Genomic DNA, 21,869 nt, shown 5'->3' with positions numbered 1-21,869 from the left:
GAGGTAAATTTTTTTTTTCAGTGCAAGGGTCAGCGCAGACTACGCAGACTCATCAAAACTTACAGCGAACATTGTGAGGTGTCTTGGAAACTGTAGGGCCCGTAACTGATAATTGAGGCGATTTTTTTTTAATTAAAAAACGGAAGATGACCTAAAAAATCTAAATTTTGATTTTTGTGACCTAAAAAAACTGAAATTTGACCAAATTTTGACCTCACGTATGCAAATTCGGTGTTTTCGCATATAATGTTAAAATTGTACTACTTATCTTCATTCTGGTTGGAACTGTCTGTCCTTACAAAGTAGATTGGCCTGAAAAAACGTTTTTGGCTCAAAAACTGACAAATTTTTACATGAAAAACTAGTATTTTAACGAAATCTGGCCCTATGAAGAATTCCAGTAGTTACATTACGTATTCTGATGGAAATAATTAAAATTTGTTGTAGTACAACGAAAGATCCTTTCCTACATTCTCGGGTAGAAAGTGTCTGTCCTTACTACGTAGCTTGCCAAGAACGGAGAAAGAACGTTCAACAGCAGCATTTGTTGGCTGACAACACTGAAGTTGTGTGCACACTGCTGGTGACAAACCGTGTTGCTTCATTCTGATAATGTTGTCTATATCACAATTTTTTAGTTTGCGCTTCTTGATATAAGAACCATGCAATGTTCAAGCAGTCTTGCTTCAGCTAGGATATTGCGGTACGTTGACCATAAAACCATGTCACTATTTGTTTCATTTGACCGTTTATGATTCACAACGAGCAGACGATGGTCCGTTTACAACGGTAGGCCTATAAATTAGGCTACAAGCTGTAAAATATCAAATGATAGGTTCACCGACAGCGCAAAATCTACGATACAAACGAAATGCAGAGGTCAAAAAATGTTTGACTTTGTAAACAATTTTGACAAATTTTGACCTAACGCTACAATTTTGACCTAATTTTGACTTTTTTTGACATGTCAAAAAAAATCGCCCTATTGATGAGATGATGATATCATAAAACAGTTTACTAACATCCTCGGTTTGAATTCAAATATTTACTTTTATTTTATATTTTCCAATGTCAATTTCACCGTGAAGTTGTGGCCTTCAGGCCATTTGGTTACAATTACAACCCCTGTCAAGCGCGATAGCTGTTTCGTTTTCGATGGCGGCTAACAGCTGATCGCTAGATCAGCCTATTCCTCAGTAAATTTTACGCAAAATTCGGTGTTGGTCTGTTCGTATTAATTTTGACAGTGTACCATACCGAGAACGGTCATGAGGCTATTTCTCGATGATTTCATGTAACAGTGTACCAAGTTTTCGGCTTTCAGCCACGTATTTATTCGGTAATATATTTTCCAAAGGCGATTTTGCAGCAGATATATAGACACTATAGACCGTAAGCCATATGTGTCGTGTGACAGTCTCCAGCCCAGGGCCGTAACAGCACTTAGTCAGCCCCCCCCCCCAAAAAAAAAACTTTGGTCTTGGGCCCCCCATAGGGTTATAGACCGAACTTCTGGGGGGCTTCGCTCCCCAGACCCCCTCCGGCGATACACTCTTTACCGCTATTCATCATATTCACTGGGAGTTTGTAGAGTGGACCAGCTTTTTTCGCCTAAGCGCGCATGGCGCGGAAAATTTCCAGAATTCATGATTTCCTTGGTCAGTATGACCGGAAATTGCATATATTGTTATCAAATTTTATCTTCTCTCTGCTCACGTAATCAGATTTGCCGGTACAGCTGAGTGAGGTGTGTTTGAAAAGGTAGCACCACTCAATAATAATTAAACATCTTCGGGCGTATACCCGTTGGCAGGAACGAAACAGCACCTCGTCAGGCCCCCAAAAACGTGGGTCTTGGGCTCCCATAGGGTGATAAAACGACCCCCCATCACGTTGTTAGCGTTTGTGAGCCAGCGCGAAGCGCGAAAATTTTCGATAATTTATGATAAAATCGGTCAATCAGATCGGCAATTGCATATATATTATGCTATCAAAGGAAAGGAAAGGAAAGGACGTAGTTTATTTTTGTCCTCGATGTTTTTGCGGCATATACACCGACTCATGATACACATACACACGATCTGCGCATATGCATACCATGAGTACATGATATGCATATGCCGCTGGACAAGGAAGTGCAGATATAGCCTTTACGGCTTTCTGAGTCATGCACCACCCCTCCATGCTATCCCAGTAATGCATGAGCGCCAAGCAGGGAAGCCATGGATACCAGTTTTACTAATCAGGTCTTTGGTCTGACCCGGCCGGGAATCGAACCCACGACCTACCGATCAAGAAGCCGGACGCTTAACCATTACGCTATCTTGTCGGTATCTATCAATTTATTGTCCTCTCTGCTCACGTAATTAGATTTACCGGTAGAGCTGAGCGAAGTGTCTTGAAAACGGGGAGGGCCCGTAAATAATGATTAAACATCTTCGGGCGGGCGGACCCGTTGATAGGACTTCGTTACATGATGTTATTTCGTGACTTCCAGTCTGCTATATCAAAAAATATAGAATCGCCCAAACGTAGGCTTCTAAACTAAGAGACGCACACGCGGTTTCAAATTGGTATTTCTTCACTGGCATAAAATTTTTCCCAGCGGGATGGTATTTGTCTCGTGAGGTTCAGATTGCAAAGGCGGGAACATTCGGCGCCAGTCATTTAGGCGTCTATGGACAATTATACCTATGTGTATTTTGTATAGCCTATATAACGAAGTCTTCGGTCTGCATAAGGGCATAGACCTTTTCGGCCAAGCTTTTCTCGCTGCCGATCGTTATGGCACACTTCTTGGAGTCGCATGTTATATGGCCTAAAACTAGATTGTTTGTCTTGGTGGGTCGTGGCACGGTAATGGGCAATACCCAATAATATAGATAAACGGGTACTTGGCTTCGCGCGCAGCGCGAAAAAATTTTGAATAAATTGCATAAATTTTCAAAAAATACTTTATGATTTATGCTAATTCACGAAATAATTTTAGGCCCCCTTCGAGCTCGGCCCCCCCCCCAATTTGGGGGTTTGGGGTGCGGCAGTTACGGTGCTGCTCCAGCCTCAAGACCAAAATGTCCTATGCTGTACCGGGACCGAATTTCCGAGGCTGCTATCCGTAGTTCTTCAGAATGATGTTTTGGATTCAATATGACATGCCCAATCTATGAGATAACAATTGCGTATGTGTCCGAACTCGTTGACCTTTCCAGTTAGGCTTACGCAATCTCTCGAGTTATAGTCATTTCCATTTCTACAGATAATTAGTCAGGTAGAGTGCGAACATGAACCGTGTCGAATCTTTGTTCCGTACGCCGTTTACGCAGTTACCACACTTCAAGTCACAGCTCGCCGGCAGACCTCTCGCGGCACCTACGTTAAAATCACTGTTGTCGGGTTACCGTAGTCCGTACCACCTAGGCTTAGCATACGTCCTCTTTTTTGACTTTTTTGAAAGTGTCCTCGTAGGACGCCCTTTTGTCCTCTTTTTTGAGATTTTGTCCTCTTTTTAGAAAATTTAGGTAAGATTTAGTGCAAATTCCGAGTGATATGCCGCAAATTAGCACAGAAGTGACGCTCCGGCGGGTATTTCGGAGTGAAAAACGTTGATTTTAGCTCTAAACGAAAAAAAAACCTTTTTTTTTCAGTCATCCACCTGGCAATGTGGGGAGAAAAGGTGACCTTTTTTTTTTTAGTCAACCGATCACAAAGTGGGAAAAATTCACCGTTCCTTGAGAATTCTACTCCAGTTTTGCAAGTTGCAAATTTCTGAAAAAGTATCCTCTTTCTAGATTTCCAAAATATGGTAAGCCTAGTACCACCAAGTTACTTGTTTACGTTGGAAAACGCCATTGTGACGTCATCTTGATAAAAAGTCGTTTACAGCCCTTGTCCCACCGATACGTAACGAGCCGCCACTGACGTGGAACGATGAATTTGCTTTATCAAATATAAATGGAAAACCACTGTGTCATATTTGTCGAATAGGATTTATCGTAACGAAGCGTAGAAGCTTAGAATGTTACCACGACAGTTTCTTCTGGAGTTATACATATCGCCTGATTTTTAGAAAAAGCGTTGTTAGCTAGTTGTCAAGCCCAGCAATCCATTTTCGTGACATTGGTAATATTGTCGACGACGTTACATTGTCGCATCGTTCAAAATTGCTTGGAATAACGCTAAACCCAAGAAATATGCTAGACAAGGTGCATTTCAAAAAAACTCTGACATACTGTGAGAATATTCGCTGTTTCGGGAACTTGGCAGCAAGGAAAACATCGCCTGACAAATTTCAAAGCTACAGTTGTCTGATTCAACCAAGACCAGAATGTTCTGAAACACGTTGCCGCGTAGCCTACGCAAGCCTAGTATTGGACGAAGCCATCGAATTCGCATACATTACAAAGCTCAATTCTCTGGTTGAATTTTATCAGAGTGGACATATTTGTAGAGGAAATGCTGACAGAGCAAACGTCGGGAGGGTACAAGCGAAAAACAACAACTTGACAAAACTGACTTCTGTAACTATATTGGTGCAGGGCTCCAGCCATGGAAGGAAGGGAATAGGATTGCTTGGTTTTCTCGGAAATGACCCTGAACACCAGACTTCCCCTCATATCACTGAGAGCTCAACGTGATAATGGCCTCTGTAACGAAATAGTGACCGTAATTTTATACTTGCGCGTTTACGCTTTGAAACAGAGAGTTCGGTTCTCTGGTGGAAGAGTTTAGAGGTGGATATACTGATTTGGCAACGAACGCAATGCACCCTCCATGAAGGGATTGACTTGCACCTTTGGCGGATACATATTCTCAAAAAAATATCAACAGCAAACTCATTAACGCTGTACAATGTACATTAATGCTTTAGAATAGATTTAAAAAAATGCCAGTATACGACTGGTAAATAGGCTAACGTAGCGTAAATTTAATAGTAGCCCAAAAATACATGATAATGTTCTGCGGCCCGTCATGCAAGGGAAGTTGAGAACCCCTGTTGTAAGGAGTCGACGATGCTTTGTGAATGATGAATGTTGAGAACATAGTCACAGTTTGTCACTGTATTCAAGGAATTTGAATACGTTCCTCCTATATATGCAATTCGATTACTTTATTCGAAATAAGAAGCATTCCACATAAACGATATAGTATAAATCCAGTATACTTGTATATACCTTGACATGCAGATGTTGGTCCAGAAGTACGTTCTCGCCTTTTAAGTCGAGATGAAGAATGCTTTGTTTTGTGCTGAATTGTGCAGCTATTCTAGGTCGGTGCAAATATTCCATTGCGTTTATGATCTGTCGAAGAAACTGAATGTTCATGAAATTATGCTAATGGCATTTGGTAGGGTTGCCATATTTTGATATCCTAAAAAGAGAACACTTTTCATAAATTCTGAAAGCTCCAGCATCGGACAAGCAAACTGTTGACTTTAAAAAAAAATCGACGGATAGTGGTGCTGTGTTGACTAAAAAAAGGTCACCACTATACCTCGACTCCCGAATATACCCGCTTTTTTACGATAGAGTGTGGTGTTGACTAGAAACAGGTCGCCACTTTGACTCGACTCCTCATTTGCCTGATTTTTTACGAAACCCTGACGTTAGCTGCGTCATTTTAATCCTTTTCAGAGTAAAAGAGGAGAAATTCCCAAAGAAATATAACATTTAGGCGTCCTCCGAGAAGCTTTGATTCTAACACAATGCTGAGAATATGGTCTGCTCAAATAGGTCGACACCGTATATCATGCAGATTATGACAAGTCATAATGTTGACGAAGATTGAAGCAAAGTTGGATCACGTGCGAAGTTACGATGTGAGACGTAACAGATAAATTCCACGTTATTGATGCTAACAGTTCATAATCAAAGTTATAGCAAACGAAACAAAAAAAATGAATTAACAGCTATCCATGGTCGTCTACAATTATGATTGCGGATTTAACATTTCAATGTAGCAGTGGCTACAGAAGGCCGGAGGACTTCGGATATTAAAATATTCGAAGTCATCGAAGTCATTAGGCTAATTTAAACAAATAAAAACTGAAAGGTCTGTATAGGTGGCTGGTTTTAGTGTGACTTGGGTAGATTTCGAGTAATATTTTTCTCTGGGATCCTCACCACCCCCTGGTATTCATTAGCAGTTTCTTGCAGTAACCTAATAAGAGTAAATCGTGCCATAGACTAGAGGTGTACGGATCATGGTTATTCCAGATCCTGATCTAATCCTGATCCGTAAAATCGAGTCCTGATCCAATAAGGATTCAAGTTTCGTCGAACGCCCAGATCTGTTTTTTTAACCAGGGGTACACGGACTTCTTGAAAGTGCGAAACATTAAACCACATGCGAGATGGGTTGTTGAATTGAATTGCGAACGCAAGAATAGTCTTAACCGTGTGGCATCAACAATTGAACATGTCTTAGGACATTGTTTCTTAAACTTTAAGACCGCGACTCAAATCCGTGTTTTATTGTTATCTCGCGACCAAAGCTTAAGCTTCACAGATAAAAATAATGCATTTTTACTGGCATGTGTAACATAGATAACATTATTATTTTGTTTTACTAGTTCCTTATGTGCCACCTGTGTTCTCCAGGGCTCGGATTACAAGGGCGGGACTATTCAGTGCCGATCATTTCGACGGCCGGACATACCAATATCGAATGTTTTGAAAAGTCACCGACGATCATTTTGAGTCCGATTTTTATTACCACCGCTATTGTTGAACCACAGTTTTCCCAATCATATACGGGTCGATATTTCATGTATTCAAGTGCCCAGGCGCGGAAATGATGGACCCCTAAATACCTGCGTCTAATAGCCCCATCCGAACGATGAACATGCCGTGGCTGAAGCATCCCAACTGTTTATTCAGACAACGTTAAATGACTACTAGGAATATACAGTTCTTTCATAATTGTGGAGATAGTTAGATCATTTCGGTAAATTTCGCGTAATGGGGCACGGAAGTTACGATCATGGTCTTTCCCTCTCTCTGCCCCGTCCTGTGTGTCTCTGTTATTGGCGATACTGTTCACAACAGTGACCTTGACAAACTATCCAAAGATCGCCGTAATATTACATACATACCACCGCGCTAGAGCTTTGATATATTTATAACGCTCTAGCGCGGTGGCGACCTAAATTTACACCTTTCGCGAGCCATACTTTAAGAGCCCCTTTCTTATGATGTACAATGTCATGTTATAAATTTTCAAAGTCACTACATCCGTCATCTCTACCAGTGAATCTGACAATATGTGCTGAGAGACGATATATGCAAGTACCACTATAATTGGATAATTCATTCAATAGCCTTTATCATTTCACGCTTTACGTGGATAAGACGGCAAATGCGTGCTAGGCCAATGGGAATGAATGAATAATCTTGGGCTAGTGAATTGCGTAATCCCTGGCTGTATTTGATAGGAAAGAGCAGAGGCGGTCAGTAACGGAGTACTTTATTGAAGTACTGAAAGTAATTTTCCGCTACTTCTTCAAGTAGATTTAATTTCCTGATACTGCTACTTCTACTTCTACTTCGTAATATTTTGTGATCTTTTTACTTACTTTTCGCTACTTCAGTTTATAGAAGTAGTCTAATTGTACAATCAGAATGATAGCCTAGGAATTTATAGGCTGTTTTCACGGAGTATCAACATTTAATTTTCATAAAAAATGAGTGAAGCGCAGAAGTTTCGTTACGCTTCGCGCACAGTAGACTAATATGTAGGGCAAGTTTTTGCTGCACTAAAATCGCACTAAGCTGCACTTAATTTTAGCAAAAGTTACAGTAAAAAATTGCATTTACAATTTTTGTTCAATTATGAGCGTATGAGATACCTGAAAGGTTCCGTTGCATAACCCAGTTCCTGCAGAGCTGTCAAATTTGTTGCTTTCTTTTTTCACGGAAGTTATGGCGAAACCGCCAAAAATTACATTTTCCACGGTACACAGCAACAAGATGACGCAATGTGGAAATAATGTCCCCCAAAAAAGCCAAACAGCATAGTAATAATCCACCCCTCTCTTCCCCCTAAAACAAGTCAAATTCCACACTCCAAACGCCTTAAAAAAAGCCTAGAAATTGGCCGTGCTATAAGTCGGCAGTTACGGAAAAAAGTAAAGAATATCGACCTGGTGTAAATGACCATAGTAGACAGCAAACATCATGAATACCACAAAGCAAACAAACGCCCTAGGTCTGCAAACTTGACTCAAGGCATTGCAGAAAAACTCACTCTTGGCGACTTTAACAAAATCAATAGCCTGAAAAAGGTGACCCAGTGAAAATGTAATTTTCGGCGTTCTCGCCTAGGCGTTGGTGACATGGAAAACTATCTGAAACTTATACGACAGAATTAATAAAGCGATATATTTACATATTGTTCGGGAACGGTCCTGCTTGACAGGGGTAGTTGGACTACTTTCTTGCAAGCCATTTTTTCGCAGATGACACTGAGATGCAGCTAACCCTTCATATAGCTCTTTTTTATGCAAATCAAAGAGAATTGAACCAAACTAGAAATAGCTTTTAGCATTGTTTTTTAAATCATTCGTTTACATTTTTAGGCAATATCTGATAAACGTTGCTGTAAAAATCGACATGAAAAATAGAGAAATGTTGCAAAAAGTTGCACCATAAAATCCCTATAAACAGCTTAAAACATTATAGTAGGCTACATAGATTCTGAGTATCTATAGGAAGCTGCCGAAAGCTGTATAAAAGTTGCAAAAACTTGCCCTACTAATATGATTTTACGAACATATCTGTTATTATAATTCAGGTAGCGAGTTGCGTGGTTCCGTTTACACGGCATTGTCGCCCATATGAAAGATTTCATCACAGTAATATGACCCATCATAGCGATGAGACTACCATTTCGCAATCTAGAATTCACGTAACATATCCTACTCTAGCAGCCCATGGCCTGACGCAATCTGGAAAAGTTGACTGTGACTATTATTTTTGCTTTGCACAGACCACTATCGGAAAATTCTGGACAAAAGACATGAAATACAATTTCCTCTTTTTAGAAGTAGTATTTATATTTCTCTGTCAATTTCCACTATCATACTTTGAGTTCTAACTAGTTTCAGCCCTTTTGTCAGGAGAACATACATGTTGAAGTATAAAAGCAAGTGTGGTAATGCCTCTATTTTCCGAAAATAAAACTACACTATATGGCTTTTTTACGATCACTCATATTTTTATCAACGTTTACTAATCGAGCAAAGTGCTAATACCGTATCACACACCACTTCTCCGTGTTGCTTTTCGACCAAAATACGGGTCTTATATTATGAGGGAGGGTGCCATACCATGATATTTTCTAAATCGGGGTGTTCGAGTGAACAGAGGATTAGTATCGCATTCAAAATCATTGCTATCATTTTCATCAAATGATGCGGACGAATGCTTATGCTGTCGATGCATCAATAGGAATCAAGCTCTGCACCTTTCGCACAGCTCAGTTTGCAGCTTTCGACAGTCTATGCGAACGATTTACGATCATTTTCACAACTACTTACATACTTGAATAGATTTTAAGTGAGTGAATTCTACTTCTACTTCAAGTGGTGTTAGGCTGCTTTTACAAGGACTACTTCTACTCGTATTTGAGTAGATTTTGCGTCGCTACTTCTACTTCTACTTGAGTAGCTTTCTTGACTACTTTGACCACTTCTTGGAAGAGTTATCATTAATCAAACTGGATTGATGATAATCCTATTTTGTACGGGCAAAGAGTGATCCACAGTTTTCGTGGCGTGGCATAAATCATACAAAAGCCGTATCGCAGCAACCTATATAAATGAATCCACTTTCAAGTTCGTACTTTGAAGGCCACAATCAAATAACATACGATCTTACTTCTTCCAGAATTCGAATCTTAAGGAGAGAAAGCTCTTTGTGTGCTTCGGGCGTCCTGGCGAGTCTCTCCCAATAATTTGCGAAAAAATCCGAGTAGCATCCATTTGGTAGATATTCCATGACCAGTCCGAATCCTGGTTGGATATCTGTGGTACCGAACGTTCGTACGATGTTTTTGTGGTCAACAGTTGTCAGGATGTTTAGTTCATTCTTCAGATAACGCAATGTTCTATAATGAATTGAAATATATAGTTAGATGAATTACACTGCGCTGCGACAACTTTAAGGTTACTAAAGTATTGGCGGTTCTTAGTGTACTTTTTGATGCTGAATCCAAAACTGTCATCCGTTTTCTTCAATCAGATCTAGATTTTTGACAAATTGCATTTGAATTTTCGAAAACGGCAGTTTTCAGCGTTATGCGATTGAGTATCGGGACGTCATAAAAAGAATTTAGCAATCATGCTTCGATGAAAAGTTTAGAAAATGCTTCAATTATGACGAACTCCATTCCCTATAGCAGTGGTTCTTGAAGTGGCGGACGCGAAAGCATCGGAAGGGGGGGGGCGAAGCCACCGTTAACTGAAATTTTTTGGCGCTTCGCGCGATTTATGGTATATCCTTTGTCTATTGTCCGAATTTCATAATTCATAATTCTCTACTCAATATAGCCATAAACTTCAATGCCATCAAAGTATCCGTTGTGTTTGCTAGCAATTTGATTTCTTTTTTTGATATTTCGTAATATCACGAGTAGGGGGCGCGAAATTTTTCACTATCAAAAAGGGGGTGGTGTCTAAAAAAGTTTGAGAGCAACTGCCGTATAGTATACTGTAAATAGGTTTCGGGATTATTATCCCCTTTTGGCATAGGTCACAGATCTGTGAACTGATCAAAGACGAAGGTTTCACTGCACACATGGGTGCAGAGGAAAAATCACCATGGGCAACTTATCGAGTAGTCATTTTAAACTTCCCCGGAAAGCGTAGAAGCCCTGATTATGAAGCACAGGTCAAAGAGCCGCTTGAAAGCTTTCAATCCCTTGGAGCCCTGATGTCTGTGAAGATGCACTTTCTGACTTCTCATTAGGATTAATTTTCCAGTCAACTGTGGTGATTACATCGAATAACAAGGAGAGGGATTCCACCATGACCTTCGCCGGATGGAAGAAAGGTATCAAGGATACAGGGACTTAAACATGTTTGCAGATCACCGTTGCTGCTTAAAGGGAGATCCACATAACTCCACACAGAAGAGAAGCTTTGAAGCGACATTTCTTGTCAGCATAAATCATTTACATCATATACTGTTATTGTATTTATCGCCGGAATATCAGTATCAGTATCAGTTTAATTCATCATCATGTTCCGCACAACGCTTTCTTTGTTACGCTATTTTGAATACTTCATTTTCATTTCACACTTCCCACATTGATGTTGGCAAAGATTTCACATTTAGAACACATTCGTGATGTTAAAAGTGTTCACGTGTCTATAGTGTAACATATCAACTTATACCTTCTTCTGTTAGGTGGAGCGCCATTGAACAAATTATGCTTTCTTGGTTAGTTGTAAGTGCCTGTATTTCAAGTGTGATATTATATTTTAGTAGTATATTAACGGCTGTCATGGCAAAATCGTTGAATTCAAATAAAAATACCATCTTGATAAAATTTACAACATGCATAACCAATCAAGCTTCCTTAGAAATTAGTTTCTTTGCGTAGAATAATGACCAAAAGTGGGCATAATTGAATAAGTCGTGGAGAAAAAACTTGACCTGATTGAGAAAACTGGTTGCATTTTTGAGTTCAGCGCAAAAAATGATTCAAAAACAGTTAAAACATCTTTGACCTTTGAAAAACAATTTTCAAACGCATCACGGTGTTATTGAACAGGCTTGAGTAAACGAATTTTCGGTTCAAGGTATACACACAGCCTGTGGTTTTAGTCCACGCAGCAACATTAAAAAGTAGATTTTCTGTCTTGAACTCCAAGCAACTTGTTGCGGGCCGCATTTGGCATGCACGCCGCACTTTACCCAGGTCTGCCCTGGAAGCTAGTCTGCGGCCCCTCCAAGAATCCCGGAATGCCTGAATATACAGGAATGTCTGTCGGGAAGTAGACTTACGCAGCGGTAATTGGCAATCGGAATCCGATTATGTTTATAATGTGAAATTCAACGCCTATTGACTTACGATTCGTTCCTTGCAGGTAGTCTTGGAAGCAACGTCTTCACCGCAACTAGGTCTGGATACTTGGCTTTGTGATTTCGGTACAATGAAATTGATGACATTCCTCCTGTTCCTATATGATATAGGAGCTTGATTTCTGCAGGTCGGAATATTTCAGTCGTGCTTTGCATCAGCCCTAAGATGTCAAGAAGGAATATAATCAGAGGTGGTCAAAATAGTCAAGAAAGCTACTCAAGTAGAAGTAGAAGTAGCGACGAAAACATCTACTCAAGTACGAGTAGAATACTTCTTCCATAAGCAACCTAAAACTACTTGAAGTAGAAGTAGAATTGACTGACTTTAAATCTACTCAAGTTAGTAAGTAGTTTTGAAAACTATCGTAATTCGTTCGCATGGACTGCCAAAAGCTGCAAATTGAGCTATGAGGAAGGAGTAAAGAGCTTGATTCATATTGATGCATCCCAAGCGGGTCCAATTTTTGACAAAATCGTCGTCAATCGCAGTCGTCCATATCGTGGGATGTAAATGATAGTATTGATATGGAATGCGATACTAATTCTTTGTTTACTTGAACTCCCGTTTTAGAGAATATCATGGCATGGCACCCTCCCCCATATTATAAGGTGCCTAGTTCAGTCGAAGAGCAATACTGACAAGTTGTGTCGGATACGGCTTTAACACTTTGCGCGATTAGTAAACGTTAATCAAAAATATGGCAGATCGTAAAAATGCCGTATAGTGTATAGCTTTATTTTCAGAAAATATGAGGCATTGCTACACTTGCTTTTATACTTTAACATGTATGTTTTTAATATGTTTACACAATAACTGAAACAATGATCAGAACTCAACGTATAATACTCGTAATTTAAAGAAAAATACAAAAAAGCGGAAAATATATTTCATGTATTTTGTCCAGAAAGTTTCAACGGTGGTCTGGTCTGCTAAAACAGATCTAGTCTAACGTTAAAAAATGTCAAATTTCACTTTTCCATATTTGGACACGTCATGGGCTGCTAAGTATACTAAGTTACTGCTAGATTGAGAAACGATAGTATCAAACGTTATGGGGGCATACTTACTGTGATGAAATATTTGGTATAGGTCAGTGGTTCTCAACCTTTTTCACCTCGCGGACCGGTAAAATTTCGAAAAATACTTGACGGATCGGGGGTCTTTCAAAAATTGAAATCAACCGAAAAGTTAAAGTATGCTGCCGTTTTTTGCAAGTATCTGGTGCTAGAGAGTGACATTTTGAGGGGTTTGATCGAAATTAATGATGTTCATGATGGCATCCATGTGATTTTACGGTAGTGAGTCTGCTGAGTCGAAGTGAAATTGCCTTGCGCAGATACACGTGCTACCGCCGAGAGTCTTTTACAGTCTTTCGCACCGTAGCCCATGAATTTAACCGACGACGCCAACTGGAATAATATTCTTCTCTTCGACAATATCGAGAGAAGAAGTGTTTCCGTGTCGAACCAAGCACCTTGTCGTGCTACCTTGCTCAATGCTCATTGCCCACAACACCAGACGTAGGCTACTCTTGCTACTACAGATACAATGCGCCGCACGAAAACACCTGACCACAGCTATACCTGGCCATCCACAAAGCCGGGGCCGCAAAACCACTTCTTCAGCCAACCCCCCCCCACCCCCCCCCCAAAAAAAACGTTGGTCTTATTCCTCCTACAGTTAGATGGATTTTTTCACCAGTACTCGTGAACACATCCATTCTACTCCGTGTATGCAGAGAGTTTATGCAGCCTAATCGCGCGAAGCGCGGTACTTTTATATAATTCATGACCAAATCGGTCAATAATATTATTAATTGCGTATATATTGCTCTAACTTTTTTATCCTCTCAGACTTATCAGATTTTCCGGTAGTGATGAGTAAGGTGTTGTCTTGGAAAATTTTCGACACGTTATCAATATTAAACATATTCGGCGGGCGTGTTGGAATAATTACTTCGTTGTATGTCATTATTTCGTGAAGTAGCCTACTGTCTGTTATATATAGTGAATAGATATTAATAGCGCACAAGCGCACTATTCTCTGTGGGATTGTATTTGTCTTGTGGGGTACATATTGTCAGGACAGCGAAATTCTGCGCCTGCCATTTAGGTGCCTATGGACAATGTGCCACATATATATCGAAGTTTTCGGTCAACAAAGGGCAGTCCTTTTCGGCCAAAGTGTTCTCTCTGCCGAATCTTTGGCACTCTTTTCGAAGTCCCATGTTCGCCTAAACTTCATCATGTGTTGGTGCGTCGCAGCGCGGCAATGGCTGATGCCGGAATGCCTATTCCTATAAAGGCTATCATGCGTATTTTGGGGGGGAAGGGCACCCAATAATCAAGGCATTTAGTGACACTAAATCGGGAGAAGTGCCATTTAAAAAAAAAGTTGAATGGAGTTTCAAATAAATACTCTGTAATTTATGTTCATTCACGAAATCACGTTGGGCCTCCTTCAATAGAGGGTTTGGGTGCGGCAGTTATGGTTCTGCACGAAATGAATAAATCGAAAACGAATGATCGTGCAAACTGCGCGGTTTGGCGAGTCAGCTCGTACTTGTAGCATCTTGAAATCAAGGTATCAAATTGTAAAATACCTGGCGGACCGGCAGGAAGGTCGTCGCGGACCGGTGGTTGAGAACCACTGGTATAGGTGACAATGCAGTGTGAACGGAACCACGCAACCCGCTATCTTAAATTATATTCAGTGATACTTTTGTTAAAACATATTTGTCAGGCCATATCTACTGCGCATGACGCGCTTAACGAAAATTCTGGGTATTACTTGACTTTTATGAAAATTAAATGTTAGTATCACGTGAAAACAGTCCCGAAATTCTTTAGACCAGGGGTCACTAACCCGGTGCCCGCGTGCCCCAAGTAGCCCGCGAGGACCAGATGAGTAGCCCGCGAGCCTGTTCTAAAAATAGATCGATTAGCGACATTTACCAATCTTAGTCAGATTATTACCGGTGAGCTTTTAAATATATAGATTGATTGATTTAGCTATTCCTGTTTCAATCACACTAACATGTAACTTGCAAATGACAATACATACATATAAATACTTAAAATGATGATATCAAATATCCTCAATCACAATTAGTGATATACCAACACGTTATAGAATCACAAAATATTGAAGAAGGCCTCCCACAGGCCTCCCACTGACTGACATAAAAAAGATAACATGATGTCCAGTCTAACGTGTGACATGGTTTAGTTCAAAATTTGAGCTGACTGTTGTCGTATAATTTATTGAACATGGTGCGAAGTAATTCGTGATTTCCTAAAAAGTCTTAGTGGCTAGCTAGTTGAAATGAGATGTTTTGATTTGAAAGACTCTCTTAGAATTCTTACCACAATGGAATTTCTGCCCAGTGTTATGAATATCAAAGCGGAAATTCAGTCTGGTACGGGTTAACGGCGGGAGTGAATGGTAGCTCGCCGCTTCAATCAGTTCCAAAAAGTAGCCCATGGTTGCAAAAAGGTTGGTTACTCCTGCTTTAGATTATCTTTCTTTTTGGGGGACTAAACTACTTCTACTTGACAAAACTGAAAATAGCGAAAAGTAAGTAAGTAGTTCACAGAATATTACAGAGTAGAAGTAGAAGTAGCGAAAAACAAATCTACTTGAGTAAGTAGCAGAAGTAGAGGAAAACTACTTGAGTACTTCGAAAAAGTAGAAGTACTTCGCTACTGACCACCTCTGAATATAATTAGTCGGCACAACAAAGAATTTTTAATCACCGTAGGACTTCACAACTTAATCTCTTTTTACAGCGTTCCATTTTCCTTGGACGTGACGAATTCTACCCGAACTTCGACTAGACCAGTGCTTTTTCCGTAACTATAGGGTTACATTAAAAGAAAAATCAATTTAAAACATGGCCCTTGTTTAAAACATGATTTTATTGTTCTTTTTTGTTGTTGTTGTTGTTGTTGTTGTTGTTGTTGTTGTTTTAGTCATGACGTCACTAATCTTCAATTGTGACGTCACAGGGGATTGGCATTGGCATTTGAATCTTCAACATAAATGGCTTCAGTCAAGAACTATCAAGAACAGACCAAAATATATATTTTACCAGGACTATACATCGTTAAGCTCCATTTTTACGGTCGGCGGTCATCATAATCGCAACACCCATTCCGTAACAATGATTTATATCTACTTGCTATAACTGTCGAGCCCTCCTTCGTACGCCACACTCTAAGTTAAACCACAATTGTCGCAATTGAACTACTGAAGCATGCATGCATGTTCATGCCAAATATTTATGTTCTATTTTCGCCAAGTTTGGATAAATGACCTTTTAGTACAGTATATGCCGAAAATACTCAAAATGGCTTACTTTCGGCATTTTTCATATCATATTTTTGGCAGTTTTGGCTTCGTCAAGAATTCATATTTGTATACCTAAATTGAGACGGACTTTCAGCATTCCCGTGGCCACTTACTGGCCACGGATAATTTCGTGGCCGGCCACAGATATTCCATGGCCGGCCATGAAAAGTGCTATTCTGTGGCCGGCCATGGTGATTTTCATGGCCGGCCATGAAATTTCAGTATGGCCGGCCATGAAATTTCAGTATGGCCGGCCATGAAATTTCCATGGCCGGCCATGTCAAACTCATTCTCATGGCCGGCCATGACTAAATTTCATAGCCGGCCATAGCCAAATTTCATGGCCGGCTGCAATATATCAAGTTAGTATCACTGTATGTGACCCAATCGTGGTCGAATGCATGATCAATTATGTTCTATTATGGGCGTACAGTAAATAGAACTAGGTGAGAGCGACATTTTAGCTCAGTTTATATGCATTTTCACCCGAAATACCAGAAGAATAGCGATACAATGAAAAGATGGGAAGAAGATCAAACGATCTGAGATCGTCTCTATATATCAATTAGAAACACAAAAAATTATGTAAAGAATGCATTAAAAAGGAGGATATCCGCTAAATGAAACAGGAAAAAATGGTATAGAAAGATAGAGGCGATGAAGACATTATCAAAACTGGTAACTGATGGTAAGTGTTAATTTGTATCTTTTTTTTAATAGAAATAGACTAAATATTCGGCTGAAACTCGTCACAGCTAATCGTATGCAACTGCATAGAATTGGAAAAAACAATGTATACCAGATATCCGTCAGAAAATCTCTATAAGTTCCCCAAAAGCTGTGAGATTCACATGACATTCTGTGGCCGGCCACAGAACAGATAAGAGCTCGCTGTGGCCGGTGCTTCCCCCGTTCTGATATTGATTTTCAACCGTAAGATGTGCATTGTGCATTGTGCAGTTGCAGTTGCAATTGCAATCGATTGTATAGTTAGTTTTATTTTGTAAATATGCAAACCTACGATTAACAATATGATGATGATAAGGCCCTTCATTTTTCAACCATGTTTATCGTTTATGATGAGTCTGCGGTGCGAATAAGTAATACATATATATTTGATCATGCAGTTTAAGGATGTTTGTAGGGGCAGTTTAAAATCTTTCGTGGATTGCCCTGATGAATTTATGAATAATACAATACCGTACTGGTAATTTGTCTTAATTCACTGCCGATTTTCGATTTACGCTTAAGTAGACTCGACTATATACCTCCTTGAATGCCTAATCTGTTCCATCGAGATACTGGATCGGTCAATATGCCGTCATTTTACCTGTTTTCTTGTTTTCAATACTAAATACCGTAATGAAAGTACCCGAACGAAACAATTACGGAATCAAAGAACCAAGAATATGTGGAAAATCTGTTTCATGTTCCAGAAAAGCTGTGAAATCCACATTACATTCTGTGGCCGGCCACAGAGCAGCTCGCTGTGGCCGGTGCTTCCCCCGATCTGATATGTCTTAGTTGCAAACAATTCCATAGTTTGTTATCTTTCGTATAGCTCAATAGCTGTGAATTGGATAATGCCAGGCTGATACAATCCTTCCTTTCTGTATCAGGTCTATGATGAGTCCGCGATATACGGTTATATACATATTTGATTATCGTACTGCTATACAATACATACGACGTTCGAGATCCTCAGCATCAATAGAGCTTGCACTCATTTGCACGATGAGAGTTTTGTCGATGAATCTAAGAATATTTCTATGCTGTAGCAGCACGTGAACTTGACACACTGCAGATGTGCTGTAGATGTAGAATAAAGGCAACGATGTAGCCTAACCTTCCGGTCATACTGGTGAAATGTGGGGCTTTGTTCCCAGAAATTTGATTTTGGTCACGTTTCCGATCCTATATAATTTGTATGTATGATGTATATTGTATATCCAACTAGGTGCCGTTCTTCCAGGTCGAAGCAAATAATGTACGAATGAGATGCATGTCGCAGTCACTAAAGATGCCGTGTATGCCAGAGGATACTTGATTACTTGGGTGCAAGGATCGTTTTGTATCACATGTCGTTGTTAGATCAAGCTGCTAACCGATGTGGTGGGCATAAGACGTAAATGTGCCTGCTATATAATTAAATTACTGTTATAATAATAGATAACTTCTGATACTTTGCGTCATCTAAAGCAGCATCATCGATCGATGCGACATCAAATGCAGCGCCATCGATCTATGAAAAAATGCCCATGTCAAGCCTGCGAATTGAGCAATAGGCATGATATATTTGTGGTTGATGCAGGGAACAATGTGCAATTCAGCGAACAATCTTGATGACACAGACAAGTCCCAATCGTTCATTATAATTCGACATTTGAATGCAGTGCAAATACTTATCGCCGTGTAAAGTGTATCAGATCTCTCGTGCCCCTGCTGGTGTTTTCTGTGAAAAGCGTGTACTGGACACATTGCATTCACGCAACTACTTGTATATGAATTGTGAATGATTGTAATCATAGCTTCAATTGCTTCAGATCTTGTGAAATTGGTAACGGAATAAACAAACTTTTTGTAGCAAAATATGACGGTTTCTTTATGTAGAAAACGAAAGAGGGGCAGGGAGTCAGATTATCTACGTTTGCATCACTAATGGGCTTGGGCGATGGAGATGCGAAGAAACTGCTAGGCTATCGAGTCTGCACCACGGTTTTATCTTTCCACGCAATCCCATTGTGTTGATCGCCTGGCATGAAATCTGTGTGAACACCAGTTTTAATGTAAAGACGTTCGTCTGACCGAGCAATAAGATGTAGGCTACGCAGTACGGTCATACATTACTCTATCAAATATTTATCTAGATTCTAGAACGTTCAAGGAACATATGTTTCGGTGTTAGTTTACAACGCACCGTCCCAGAGTACTTTTTCAATAGTCAGTGGGAATTAAATTCATTTCTACAGCGAACAGAGAAGGTAACACGTGTAAAGCCGTGCAAATTTTGAACCCATCCCTAAACTACTCAATAAAGTGGTAATTTAACTTAGGTACGTGCGATAATATAGTGGAAGTCGTCTATACAAACCTTTCCACCAGCAAGTTCGTATTGCAAATGAAGAAGATCTACTTGACTATTCTCAAATTGGATGCAAAGGGCGGATTTTGATCCAACTAGATGTGACAAAATCACGAACTGGCCATGAACTCGTGGCCGGCCACGATGAATTCTTATGGCCGGCCATGAAATTCACTGTGGCCGGCCACGAGACAACGCATTTCCATGGCCGGCCACGAAATATTCGTGGCCGGCCACAAAAATATCTGTGGCCAGTAAGTGGCCACGGGAAAGCTGAGACCCCTACTGCCTAAATTAACGATTAAACCATGTATAACGCCTTAGTTTGGTCTTTCATATCGAACGAAAGCTACAAAAGTTCCCGCCATCCAACAAGTATGATTAGAGACTAATTAACAGGTGTGTTGGAGAGCGTTTTTACCCAATACAGAAGCTACTGCTTCTGCAATATCTAACTTCAATGATCGATTCGTGCAAAATTACCGGTATTAATTTTCATTTTCATGGTTAGGCAATGTTCCTTCTAATTTTTGACGACTCTGCGCACACTCACCAACTCACTGCGCAGACCCTTGGACAACAAGGTCATCAATTCGTATTTTTTGTGCGCAACTTAGATATTCTGTGCGCAGAGACCGTGCCAGCACTGCGCATTTGCGCACATGCACAGCTTGGAGGGAACATTGGTTAGAAGTCATGGGTGGCTTTCAGTATATTATGAAAATTTATCTACCGGCCAAGAAAACTTGAGGAAAGGACTGATGTATCTGCGTATGGTACGCATTGATCAGGGGTTGGTTGTTTTTAGCGACTGAGGCCTTTTGTACAGTGTATGTTCAATTGTTCATTGATGAAATTTCATTCCTATTGTCCAACGTACCACAGGCTATCTTAGGGCAAGTTTTTGCAGCTTTTGCAACTTTTTTTACAGCTTCCGGCAGCTTCCTAAATACTCGTAAGATATGTAAAATACTGTTTTAGGCTGGTTGAAGGAATCTTATAGTGCAACTTTTTGCAACTTTTGTCCATTTTTTATTTTGCAACTATCTCGATTTTTCATGAAAGTATTTACGATTTTGGTGAAATACACGACCAAATTCGACTGAAACACCGTAAATCAGTCAATCTGAGAAGTTGACCTTTTTTTTAGTCAATCTGGGAACTTTACTTTTTTTTTAGTCAACCGAGCAAAATGTGGACAAAATGCAACTTCTGCAACTTTTGTCAAAAATAAATGCAACTTTCCCCGGATTTAACTGCAACAAAAACTTGCCCTAGCAATCATTGATTGAACAAGGCAGTAGCAAGTTAAAAGTGAATGGAATTAAATATAGCCTACGCATTGACTTAAATCAGTGGTTCGCTGAGTAGGCTACGCCAGTTTCCGTTACGTCCTAAAAACAAAAACATTACCACAATACACATCTAACTATACACATCCAACACATATTTATGGATTGCTGAAATGAAAAATGATATTGGCATCAACAGAGCGTTGAAAAAAACAAAACCATGAAAATGCCTGGTCAGTGGTCATTAAGAAAAATCCAAGAATGTCGGTTCTCATTCACGGATTCTCAAATATGCTGATTATTACCGAAAACCCCGCTGTTGCTGTCTAGGATTATTTACGTCCCAATCTTTGAATATCATCTACTCCCCAATCTCGACGTTATGGCCTCGACACTATAGGATTTGCATTTGCCTTTCATGGACCCCTGGAAGGTAATTGGCTATTAACCTAATTGTTCAACGTGTCATTATGTTCAATGTTCAATGTCAAGTCATTATGTTCAATGTTCAGTTTTCAGTTCGGTTCGGTTCGGTTCAACGCACTTTTTATCAACTCTGCTCGAGTGTTATAGAATGGCTCGCACTCATAATACAATAATTTTCATCAGTATTAACAGTTTCTCGCCATATTTTCCAAGTGTCAGAACTGATAAACGAAACCCCAATAATATGGTAACTTTACTATTCTTCGAGGTTACAATAAAATGCCAGTCTTGGTCATCCCAGTCTCGAGTCATATTATTTGGTTCGAGTCATGAACAATGACTTGAGTAGGCTACAAGTCGAGCCAATTTTGTGTCGAGTCGAGTCATTTTGCGCATTTGGAAAAGTCACTCGGGTCACTCGAGTCAAATCACCAAAAAAATGCCGATCGAGTCATTACAACCCCTGTTGTCGTAGAAAGAGTATCGATCCCACTTCAATAATGCGTTTCAGTTTATAGAATTTTATTGTTCGCCCACCCCTAGATACATGTGACAATGATGCAAAAGATTACTTGGATATGGCGGGAAAATACTCGCATTGTAATCGCCAAACAATCTTAATCATCAACAACAACAAC

General features: G+C 39.9%; 1 protein-coding gene across 2 annotated transcripts in view; it reads right to left on the bottom strand.

Annotated features, from left to right (window-relative positions):
* Positions 1 to 21,869, bottom strand: part of LOC145457010 (uncharacterized) — a 36,018-nt gene that overhangs the window by 13,274 nt on the left and 875 nt on the right. For both annotated transcript variants that reach the window (XM_080335166.1, XM_080335167.1), the window contains 3 exons: positions 12,070 to 12,241; positions 9,873 to 10,101; positions 5,172 to 5,297 (listed from right to left, as the gene is read on the bottom strand). In XM_080335166.1, the coding sequence (XP_080191292.1) occupies positions 5,172 to 5,297; positions 9,873 to 10,101; positions 12,070 to 12,241 (527 nt within the window). The remainder of the gene's footprint in view (positions 1 to 5,171; positions 5,298 to 9,872; positions 10,102 to 12,069; positions 12,242 to 21,869) is intronic.

The sequence above is a fragment of the Botryllus schlosseri genome, chromosome 15 (assembly GCF_051294905.1).
Source record: "Botryllus schlosseri isolate E-star chromosome 15, Bs_hap1, whole genome shotgun sequence".
Classification (NCBI taxonomy): Eukaryota; Metazoa; Chordata; class Ascidiacea; order Stolidobranchia; family Styelidae; genus Botryllus; species Botryllus schlosseri.
This window is presented reverse-complemented; position numbering and strand designations above follow the sequence as displayed.